The 13,213-nt window shown below is 26.5% G+C and overlaps 1 protein-coding gene across 1 annotated transcript in view; it reads left to right on the forward strand.

The window, feature by feature from the left end:
* Positions 1-1,838: 1,838 nt before the first annotated feature.
* The window catches only part of LOC105359187 (uncharacterized), a 14,223-nt gene continuing 2,848 nt past the window's right edge, over positions 1,839-13,213 (forward strand). The window contains exon 1 of the mRNA XM_011495704.1: positions 1,839-1,995. Coding sequence (XP_011494006.1) covers positions 1,987-1,995 — 9 coding nt within the window. The 5' untranslated portion in view covers positions 1,839-1,986. The remainder of the gene's footprint in view (positions 1,996-13,213) is intronic.

A 13,213-nucleotide genomic window follows, 5' to 3' on the forward strand; every position in this document is an offset into this window, starting at 1 on the left:
AAATGCTTAAATCTGGATTGCCAAATTTTACTTTATAGGGCATCATTCCTTATAATATAAATAATTTATTTACAGTTTGTTTAAAAATATTTATTAAATATTTATTCATTAGGAATATTGTTAAATGATGAATTTTTTGTAGATATAGTAATTATTTGATAAAATTTGAAAATAATAAAATTAATTTTCCTGCGATTTGATTTCTTTATAGATAATAAAGAATAATTTTGGTTATTGTTATGATAATGTTTTAATACGACAAACTTATTAATATGGATAATCACGTATATATATATATATATATATATATATATATATTAGCGAAATCATTTGAATAGATAATATTTAAAAAATTATTCATCGTAACTTGTTACATTAAAAAAAATATTTCAAAAATTTACGAATTAATATATTTTATAATATTGTTCAATATAATATTTTTATCAATAGACTGATTAAATAATTATATTTTAAATGTTATAGTCTGCACTATTTAGTTACTTAAATAATAAATTAATAGTTTATGGCAACATTCAGTAAAAGGCAAATGTTTAAACGGCAGCTAAAAGATTTAATAATTATACTTATATTTTTTAAAATAATAAATATTTTATATGTAATTATATGTATAAAACATTATAAATTAACTGATACTATTATTGCCAATTATTATAAATTTTATAATGAAAAGAGGAAATGTAAAAATGTAAATTTTGAAGTTTTATTTCATAGTGAGTATTTATAAATTTCTTTATGATGAATTTTAGACATAAAATGTAAAGATGTTAACTGGCTGATTTTAAGCAGATAAAGTGCTGAGAAAAATAAAATATTTTATACGAGTAAAATATATGAATAAGAAACTGTAACTCTATTAGGTAATAAATAATAGATTCGCTAAATGTCGTTATTAATTTCATTACGCAATATTTGTATTATATTTTTATGTATTTATATTGTTATATTTTGGCGAAGTTATTAACGTAAGAGTTTATTTATGAAAAATTTTCTGAGATCTGTTAAAATTTGATGAAAAAATCTTATAATACATATATTAGTTCAATTAGATTGACTAATAACTATATTGTATTCTCTTATGTATAATTAATTACACTTTACAACTTTAAAATATTACATGTTGTAAACGACGAGGTTTGCTTTTAGAAGCAGAATTACTCTCTTGCGCCATATTTTAATTGTACTTTTTTAAATGTATGCATCAGTTGTACCATCAAATTATAAATTATGTAATTCTCTTCGACAGGAGAGTCATCATCGCAGGGCTCACTAGGCAAAAAAAAACAAAAAACAAAAAATTCAACGGAAGAGAGAGGAAAGGCGAATAATCCAATCCTCTATTACTTATCTTAATTAAAAATAAAAGAAAAACTAGTATGGAAGTTTTATAAATCTCATGTACAATATCCTACTCTTATTTTAATAGCGTATGATGATTGCCCTTCTGCCCCAACCCTATTAAATCCAAAAGAGTAAATAACTGTACAGAGTAAACAACCGCGTGTACGAGCTTCACTCATCTACACAAAGGCGCGCGAACAAACTGTTAAATCAAAAGCGATCGATTGACTATAAATAGAAACGATAGGATTGCACATTATCTACTAGCCCTTAAGGACTCCCATTCCAAATTTCCAGGTCAAGGGACCAAAGAAATTGGACAGTCCTTGAATGTTGCTAAGTGTTTAGTTAACAATCGCGGAATCCATCTAAGCAGTACGGAGACTTTCGCTCAAGTGGGGTCCTCGCGGCTCAAAAAGAACCTTCGGATCCTCGCGGGTAGTGGTCGAGCGCTCATCGTGACATTCTCTTGGCGAATACCAAGTGGTGCGGTTCCTGCACGTGATCCTCCTGCCAGTGCGTTTGCCTGTGCGTCGTCGACTCCAGAGGCGAGCCCATGTGGACTTGTGTCGAGAGCTCGTCTATGTGTCCGTGACTGGACTTCGATTCTCAAGAGGACGCGTGAAAATGTTCATTGTGAGTTTGAGCGAGTTACCCGAGTCGACCATCATGCGACAAGTGTTTTACGCTATTTGTCGAATTTTTGTCAAAGCTTATGGTGGTGCGTCTATCGGTTTTCCTTATTAATTAATATGACGAAGTCGGGACCTCGAAAGCCTCGGATCGCTTTTTTGCACTGCACGGTTTACTTCTAAAGACAGGATATAATTGAATATACTACCAACTATTGAGTATTGGTTTAAATCGTTCAAATTGCCTCGAGATAACTTGTGCTTTTATTATAAAAATCGGGTAAATACGGCAAGATCGAATTTCAAGTACTCCCCAATACAAATGAAAATATATGAATAACGAAAGAGAGTGTTTTTCATTATCATTTTTACTGAGCATCGTTATGAAATATGCATGAATAAACATAATGGGATGAGCGATTTTCGTATCTTTTATACGATCCGGTACTATTTAAGAAAATTTCTTCGAAATTTGCATAATCTTTGAGTAATAAGTGAAAAATTTCGTAAAGCAACTTTTAAATTTAAGCCAAAATTGTATACATATTTAATTGTGCAATTTTTTAATAAACCTCAGAAGATTGGAAAATATATATTTCAATCAAAATTGTAAATTAATTTAAAAAATGTGTTCAATTACAAATAAAGCAGTTAAAATTAATATAATTAGTTTAATTGATTGATATTTTAATTCTTCTAAGCAAAGAATCTTAAAAAGACGAGTTTTCTTTCAATTAAGTATTTAGGCGTAAGGTAAATCTAAATATTTTGATTCTCGTTTTAAACCAATCATTATACGTAGTATTTTCTAATAAGCCTAATCACCTATAAAATACAAATACCGAGACAACATATTTCTTTATTGTTTTTTTTTTTTTTTAATTTTTACACTGGGCTGATTCATTAACTTGTGACTAATTTATCCCACGTACTTAAGAAATAATAAGATTGCATTTGATTTGCATGGGCTTTGCTAGGAAAGTCTAATTAAATTAAAACGTCAACAAAGTTACACTGACTGTTGATTTGAAGTAATTATTTCCGAAAGATTATTAAGACATCTGTAAGCTTATAAAGTCATCGCTGAAAATACGGAGCTATTGTGTAAAAATGTTGACAGTAGAGGTGACAGATGTTAATTTAAACTATTACTTCTAATACATTTTAACATTTTTTATATTATGCATATGCAATATAGATTTACAATTGTGGCATTGTTTTATGTAAGTCGGTAACAAAATGTTTATTTTTCTTAGCTATGATAAGAGGTGGATTTTTAATGGTTATGCAAAGGAAGATAATTAAAGTAATTAAAAAACATAAGTAAAAGGAAAATAAATATAAATCATACGGTATTTTTATTAAAGCTCTCATAAATAAAAATATTTCATAAATATTATTTTATAATTCACAGCGAGATTCACTTAAAGTTTCGTAATAATTTTAAAAAAATTTTGCCCTATTTTTTACATTGTAATAATATTTTTTAAATTATTCGCTTTATTTTGCCATGTACCAAACATCAGAAAAATATAGTAGCACGATAAATTTATCGGATATAAGCTTTTTATTAAATGCAGAAAAGAGTGTTATATATATATATATATATATATATATATATAGCTAATAATTAAACAATACAAAGAATCAACGTCTCAGAATAATTTCAACACACTGCAATTCCATATATTCGTATTAAAATAAAATTAATTATATGTTTAAAATGTTAAGTGTATTAGAGATCTATTCTTAATAGTTCGCAATCCCAATCTAGAATATATAGTAAATCTTCATTGAATATAACCAAGGATACAAATAATTTTAAATGCTGTAAGGTAAAAGGTGTTATGTACCTATACAACTCTATACAACTAGTTCAGACTAAGAAGAAAAAAATATGAGTATGCAAAATAAGATGAATCAATTCTCATCTAAATGCGCATTAACATAAAATGTATATATAAATATCGTTGTGGTAGATTTGTATGTACAAGCAACTTCATGCACGGTTCGGTAAACGTGATTCTCTAGGCACTTTCACCGACTGAATGATTGATTACCGATGTGGAATCATTCGATACATCACGTGCTGCTCTGTATTATTTCATGGCGCGGACGTTATATTCGCGATGTCTCGTAAATATACAATTTTATCGAGATTGTCTCAATGAACGACGAGTGTATGCATTCCGTGTGAATTTTTCTTCGAGTTGCCTATACTTATAATAAAAATTTTATATATGAATAAAACTACATCACATTTTACTTTATGGTATTAATGAAAATTTACCCAACACTATAATTCAAGTACTTTCCATATTTATGAGGAAATTATTATTTTTATAAGCATGAAATTTTTATAAAACATTTTATGGATTAATGAGTTATTAGGCTTTAATTAAGCGAAAGCTTTTAATTTATTTCATTTACGAAACTAATCAAATCAATTTATAAATATTCAATAATTGGCATGTGAACATTGCCTACAAGAATTAAACAACGATTTTCTTTATAAAATATTGATAGTAAGGAAGATATAAAACTACCCACTTCAATAAGATGCATAATGTATTAAAATTCTTTAAACGTATTAGAATTGCTTTTTCTTTATTATTCAAAAATTTTTCTTTCAAAAAAACAAGAACTTTATATTAAAATTATATATCCTTTAATTTTTGGTAAATTATTTGAATATTTGCCTTTGAATAATTAATTCCAAAACATAAAATAATATTAATTAAAAAAATTGCAATTTCTTGAATAACCGTTTCATAAGTTAATAAGCGTACGCTTATATAAAGATCATTATTATACAATTTAATAGAATATTGTATATTTAATGTGCTCAATATTTTCAGTTGTATACTTACATAAATAAATAAATACATATACGTCGAATGACAAGCACCAAAGTCTTCTTCTTTAATACTAATTTTTTTTTGTTTACAGAATTTTTTAAATTTAAAAATTTTGAACATTAATAGTATATATTATTTATATAGAATTTGAAATGATTTCGATTGTAATAAAAAAAAAAAAAAGATTTATATAATGTAATTTTTAAAACATATTTGCATTTAAAATTACAAATTATATCGTTACACATCTAGTTAATCAATATAATTGAAATTATTAATAATAAAAATATTACACTATCAATCGTTCATTTTATTTTATAATCGTAAAAAGTATAAATCGTTGATCACAATTTCACAAGATGCATAAAATTTTTGCTTACAATTTCATTTGTAGTTTCTACATTTGGATAAATATATTAACCATACTATGTCAATCAAATAATCGAAAAATTAAATATAAATTTAATTAAATATAAATTTTATACTGACAATTTATTATATTTAATAGATACATACATATTTTTGTTTATTAATATGTTTTTTTTTTTTAAATTATCACTAATAAATTTACTCATTATTCGTTAAATAATCACTTGTTAAAAGGTAAATTTAAATACCTAATAATCAAAATATATATTTTATTTGTATACATAACACTCTTTACATTTATTATAATTAACCGACGATAGTTAATTGTAAGTTTAAATAGTGTATAATTTAAATAAATAAATTATGAAATATATATAATCTATCATAAAAACGCAATTATTTTATAAAAATCAAAGCATAAACAACAAAAATTTACCAAAAATTACATTTGATAAGCCTATTTCGCTCGTAAAAATTAACGAATAATTTAGTAGTTCTGGTTTATCCAATATACGTCATATTTTTAGAGTAAAAATTATAGAAAAATGCGAAGTGTTCAGAATAACAATGGGGGGTATTTGTAATATCAAATTACATAAGATATTTATTAACTATTAATTAGAATCATAATGAAATAAAATTATGAACGCACGATTCTCGACTACTCGAAAGCAATTCAGCAAAAATTTATAATTTTTTGTTAAATCAAGATTCACAAAAAGTATTGTGTCGTAGAATAGAAATCAAGCTGATAAATAACTATTTTCGAAATAAAGTTATTTAATTAAAAGGTAAATAATAACTTGCATATACACAAATAAATATATACATCAATAAATACATATAAAAATTTAAATAATGATAAAATATTTAATTGTCTGTAGCTCTTTTTTTTTAACATAAATCCGTAGCTTTTTCTTATAATTATGACAACAATTATATTTCAATTATATTGTAAAGTACTTACACATTTAAGTTTTCCAATTAATTTATAATACTTCAGATGATTAGCAATTTTCTTATTAAAAAATATCTGTTGGATTCGCACAAATATGTAAGAAAATTAGGCTTTTTTTAAATACATAAAAATTCTAAATGAAAATTATGAAATTTTTGTTATACTTTGCAAAAATAGTGATAAATTTTATATTCTATTATTTTCAACTAAATTTTTAAGTACATTAATTCACATACATGTGTATAGAAGTATATATTTCATTGATAGTCGGTTGTCATCCAAAATTTTTAACTGACTGAACTAAAATTTCCATTTACTATGCTACACATCAAATTCATATACAAATTTGTATTTGCCTATTGTTCATTCACATAATAGTTCCTTAAATTTATAATTTCAATCAGACGTGAATACAATATTTATATTACATTTAACCTCTATTATAAAGTATATAGTATTTTACTTATTTGTATAATTGAAAAATTCTTTATCTAGTTTTATATAATCTAGCCAATTAATATATGGCTTAAATTATAATTAAAGAGACTCAAAATTACTGTAAAAATCGTACTATAATTATTTATTAATAAATCTATAAAAATATTAAATGGTATATATATTTTTGATATTTAATAAAAGTATAAATAAATTTTACTGTCATATGATATTCAATTTTTTGTGTTTTAGTATTATTGTATAATAAAAAATGTGATGAATTAACAAATATAATGAAGGTGCCCCATTTGATGTTATGGATAATCTAAAAAAATTAATTTTTTTTTTTTTTAATTTCAATAATTGATTTAATTTTGTACCTGCTTATTCAATTGCATATGTAATTATATTTTATGTGTAGGTATTACGTATATCTATCCGCATTTATACGAACAAAGAAACTTATGTTTATACTTTAATATAAAATTAAAAAATTCGTATTAAATCGATTGATTAGTTTAAAAAGTAAATCAGCGTATAAAGTTCAAGCATTAACGGACTTACATTATTCTATGAATTACAATATTACCATTTTTCATTTTTTTCAACATTAGTAATAACAGATTACAGAGACAAATTAATAATTAATAAACAATGGAAATCCTTAAATTATTATCTGGACAATAAATTACATTCATGAATTAAATGGAAATCCTTAAATTATTATCTGGACAATAAATTACATTCAGAACTGCAATTTTTTGTTAAATCATTCGTAACGTTAATAATTATACCATATTCAAAATAGAATTATAAATGTCATATTTCATCGATAATATCAAGGCACAGTAATCGTGTGAAATATGAACATTTTTCGTATTATTAAACATTATTCAATATTGTTTCCAGCTGTATTTAATATGAATGTGAAAATATATTATTATTTAAAAAATAAAACTAGTTGGAAATATAAATTGTTGATACATTTTGTTGTAATACCACTCTATCATCCATATAAATGTTTAATTAAAAGATTTTAGCAAAATCGTTAAAATTTTGAAAATCAATATATTTAAGAATATAACATTTAATTTATATTTCATATACAATATTTGTATTTAATATCATCATTGACATTAAATGACAATCGCATTTGTGAATATTCCCTTATCAAGTAAATATAATATCTTAATATATTAATATTTCTACACATAAATATCAAGTTTATTGAGGCAAAATCTTCGCGAGTTTTTTTTTTTCTTTCTTTTTTTTTTTTTTTTCATAACAGAAACTCCTGTATTTAATAATGATTTTATCAGTAAGGTGACGAATAATATGCATTTTACTTACAAGGACGAGGATTAAAAATACATTTCATTGATATGATCATACGAAACTATACATTATTGAACAAGTAGCTCTTGCAATAGCATAACAAATACAACTAAATGTACGATAACTTTAATATAATATAACGATTTGTGCATTACTTAAAAAGAAAAAAGAATCTAAAAATATCAAATGAAATCATTTTTAATCATTTATGTATAATACAATGAAACAATTTATGTGATATAACTTAAAGTAAAAATACCGTTGTAAAAGAATTACAAACATTACAATACAAAAATTAAATAATTTTGATTTTTTTAAACTTGTACAATGTAAATGGCGTAAAGCATATATATTTTAATTAACAATATAACAATTGTTATGTTTATGATATTTACAATTGCAATTAACATATGTAAAGCATTGTAAATTTATAAAATTTACTTATAAAATTTAAAAGATTTGTAAGCTGTTAACTAAATATTATATTTGGTATTTTAAGCATATTCATATTGATAAACGAAATAATAAAAATTATTAACTACGATTATCGATTAAAATCTTGATCGTTTGAGCTTGTAAACTTTGATAAAAACTATTCGCCAAATATTTATGACACAATTGTATTTTCAACGAAGAATGTATATATATTTTAAATGAGATTGTATTTGATTGGTATATTTGTTAAATTTGATAAGCCATGGCATATATGCATATGGAAAAAACATTTATACATACGCAGTAAACGTATTGCTAAACCAGGTACATTATAAAAAAACACATTATGAGATCTCATTGCTTAGTATTAAAAAATACAATTCATCGGTCAATAAAAATTATTTTTTATTTTAAAGATATTCATTGAATTCGAGCATCAAACCGAATAAATTAATTAATATCGAAATATTAGCTTATGTACAAATAGATGAGTTTCTTATGGTTTTTATAATTATTATTATTATTATTTTACTATTTAAAGCAAAAGGTGTTGGATGATTAAGAAGTCAAACTATTAGTATTTGCATACCAAAAGAGCGAAAGTCGCTCGTATTTGAATTGAATGTTTATTCTTGCGACATTGAATTGAATACTGGTTGCCCCTACAGCATCACGTGGCAGACGCCTTTATCTAATTTTACGTAATTTGAACGATGAAATGGAAGCTTATTTGCAGTTCGTATTCGAGTGATCTTCGATCGGCACAACGGTCACGGAAATCAAGTGAATTTTACAATGATCGAGAATCGTAGTCGACTTTAATTTTAAAGGAAAATTATAATGAGGTAACGTCGAATGGAAAATAGCATTGTTCAACGCTTTAAAACAAAAATTGAATAACGATAGGCTGTACGATAGTTAATAGAAAAATTTTAATTATAAAATGTGCTAAATATAGCTATTGCTAATATTGTAATTTAATTTTTCATCAACTTGATTAACCCGGCCAATTATGGCTTTCGAAATTATTATTTTCAGAACATTCCATTGCCTGTCCGCGTTAAAAAATTATCTAAAATACCTTTACTTTCAAATTTTTTATAAAACATATATTATAACTTTTTCGAAAATTAATTTTTGTTTATAGTATTGATTAAAAAAAAATGTACGTAACCGAATTTCGAAAATTGAACAAGAGTGTGCGTATTAATGGATACAGTTACGTATATACTGAGAATGCAATCTTGTATTAATTAATTTGAAAATTTGAAAATTTGTAATATATTAAAAATCCTTAAAATTGTTAAAATATATAAATAACGATAATTGTAATATTCCTTATAATTGCTATATTGCACTACAATATCAATTATTACACTTTACACCGGGAATTCACTTTATCTATGAAAGCTTTCTCTATTAAATATGTTTAAGCTCGAGAATTCAAAATAAATTTATGCTTTTAAAAATTGCATGATACTGTAAACTTATAAATTTTAAACTTTCAATAAGTTTATGCTTATGTCTGTATTTACGATTTATTGAATTTACTAATCGTAAAAATCCATTATTAATAATCTTATTAACTATTCCTGTACTGCTTTCGTTATCTTTATTTAATAAATAAATAAATGAAAAATATGTGTGCGTGCGTGCGTGTGCGTGTGTGTCTGTGTCTGTGTGTGTATTTATGTATGCATGTATGTGTACATAATAAATAAATAAATGAAAAATATGTGCGTGAGTGCGTGCGTGCGTGCGTGCGTGCGTGCGTGTGTGTGTGCGCGTGTGTGCGTATGTATGTATGTATGTATGTATGTGTACCCAACTGTAACTTTAATTTTGAACCAATATTGATTATTAAAGAGTAGAAAATTATCGATGAAGTAAACGTATATGTTTCTACATAATACATCATAAAATATATTTATTGCCTAATGAAGCAGCGTTTACAGAAATTAAGAACTCATGTATATGCTTATGATTACAATTACATGTATAGTGCAATTTCTTATTTAGAAGATATCTTACAAATAGTTAATTAAATAATTCTATTTTACTTGTAGATATGAAATAATTTTATATCTTTACATTTTTTGGTCGTAGAATAGTTGTAAATTATAAAATACCTAAGGTTTCTTCATTATGAAAATGTTTAGCTAATAGATTTAAAGTTTTTAATAATATAATATTATATAAAGTATTTATTTCATGGTAGTAGAAAAGATACTTATTTGTTTACATTTTATTTGTAATGATATTTTAATGAAGTCTATTATTTACAAGAAATATGTTAACGAAATAAACATCAAAATTCAAATAAAATCACTAATTTTTTAAATCATATAATTATTATACGTGCGTATTTTTTCATTTTTTATATGATTTTTCAATATTATCACTACGATTGCCATTACATAAATACATTTACGTATATAATAAGAAAGTATTTCTGATTGTAGAGAAAATGCCTTAACAGCATATTAAAAATATTAATTACAACTTTTTATATTTCACTTACATTAATCAATATAAGTGCTATTTTGAATAAATATTTCTTTAACGAAAGAATTTTCATTATCGGTTAATTGAAATAAATATCATTGGTTCGGTGAAATAAATACAAAATTTAAACTTATATTTTGTGTAAGTAATTTAAGAAGGATTTATTTAAATACATCATTTAGTCCGTTGCGTGAAGTAATTTAAATGTCAGTAGCATTGTAATGTTTCGGTGTGATGTAAAAAGTTTTATAATATTTTATAATTTCCTTATTTAATCATTATTATCAAAATATGGCTTTACGAAAATTTGTTTTAGAAAAGTAATTAATTGAATTAGTAGTAAATACATAAAATGCAATTTATAATTTTCTAACTTGTACATAATTGAGGGACTCTACTTATTTGTATTATCTTTATATTCTAGCATTACTTTAAAAAAAAATTTCAATAAATTAACTTGTAACTTTGATTAATCCAAGATGTATTAATCATAGTTACATACGTGCTTCCTTTCAAGCGAAATACGTTGTAGGGCACGTTATAGGGTAAAAGTTCTCTTTTCTCTATTTCTCACCTCCTTCGCCGCGGTAAATAGACTAATTTAAGAATTCGATTAGAAATTCTGATATATATGGAAAAAAAAAAATTTTATATAAATGTTAGATTATTTATAATTTAAAATTATTTATCTTTTAATAGGATCAATTTTGTCGCAACCACCGCAGTAATAGATGTGCAATTTTCTATTGACATTCAATTTTTCTAAAAAAAAAAAAAAAAAAAAAAAAAAGCCCAGAAAAACACTGTGACCTGTCATTCATCAGCATGACCACGTGTTAAAGCACATCCAGAAATGCTAATATATTCGCATAAGTATAAAAGATTAATCGCAACGATATGTGTGTGGGCTGGTAAAATAGAGAGTCTCGTTGTTATGCAGGTACGCGCTTATATGCACATTAAGTGCATTGCATCATTAACTCGGAGTTTAACCGAGCGACCATTCTATAACTGAACGTGCACGTGCACTACCGATGTACATGAACTTCCATCGCAACATTGCCCCAACCCTGTGTAGGATATTTTTTCAGCTCCTTACGCACCCACGAGCCTCGATTGAATGCATGTGGAGACGCTCGAGTTAAATGATTCGTTTATTTATATAGCTTCTGTATTTCATAGAAAAATAATTTTATAGTAGAAGCAGCTTATACACACTTATTGGCAATAAGATACTCGATTAATATAGGTCACGGGGTTGTAATTTTATAAGCCTTTATAAGTACATCTAGCATGTAGTCGCACGGGATAACGATTACGCATAGCGATTATCCAATAATGAATTAAAAGGTCGTATAAAATATAACGTCTCGTCATAGATAACGTGAACGCATAAAACCAAATATATTGAAATGAGCTTGGACTTAGTGTTCTATGACAAAAAAGTCTTTGCGTACTTTCCCGTGACTAATGACTTTTTATAAAGAGATTCACGGACTTCGCGGCGATTATTAATGAAGTATGAGAACCGCTTGCTTCCAATACAATAAGATTTACAATAAGATATGAATTTTAATATAATCCTGCGCAATAAAATCCGCGGAATCTACAATGAAGACGTATCTCGCTGCACGAATGGAAATCACGATCCGCGAGATGCGAGGCACGCGCTTAGCCATAATTAGGGAAGATCGTGGCGCTCGGTCACTTTCCCATGGGGTGTTGGAGGGGTGTTGGAGGTGGAGGTGGAGGGAGGGAGGGAGCGCTTGGGGGGGGGAAGGAAAGGCCGGACAACGCTTTCGACTCCAGGAGTTTCGACTGCCGGAGTCGTGGTACGGGGGTTGGATAGGACGGCGAGGATGGGGGGGGGGGGAAGGAACGCGAGCGGCACGATTCCCACATAATGAGGTTCCCGCTACTCGCGAAACATCCGCGATTACTCAATGCCGTAAAGGTGCCTCGCGCGCATTATATGCGTGAACGAGAGCAGAGCACCGCTTACATTGTGAGCTCGGCGAACGCCAATAGAAAGAAAGGAGATGGAAGTCGAGTCTCGTGACGCGGTTCACTACGCGCAAAGCCACATTCTCTTAGTTCACGACAATGGCGCGAGCGGAGGAGGGGTTCAGGGCTTTCAATGCTTGATTCGTGCTGGAGCAGCATGATTCATGCAAATGTAAGATTTATCGGCAAATGTGACTTGATATTTTTTAATGAAAATCGGTCCACTTAGAGTCGAAACATTTTATAGCCTTCCCCCCTTTAAATCGCGCGGGTTTGGGATACTTTTGACGTCGCATTGGAACATGTTATATTTTTCGTTCTAT

Source organism: Ceratosolen solmsi, unplaced genomic scaffold, assembly GCF_000503995.2.
Source record: "Ceratosolen solmsi marchali unplaced genomic scaffold, CerSol_1.0 scaffold11, whole genome shotgun sequence".
Classification (NCBI taxonomy): Eukaryota; Metazoa; Arthropoda; class Insecta; order Hymenoptera; family Agaonidae; genus Ceratosolen; species Ceratosolen solmsi.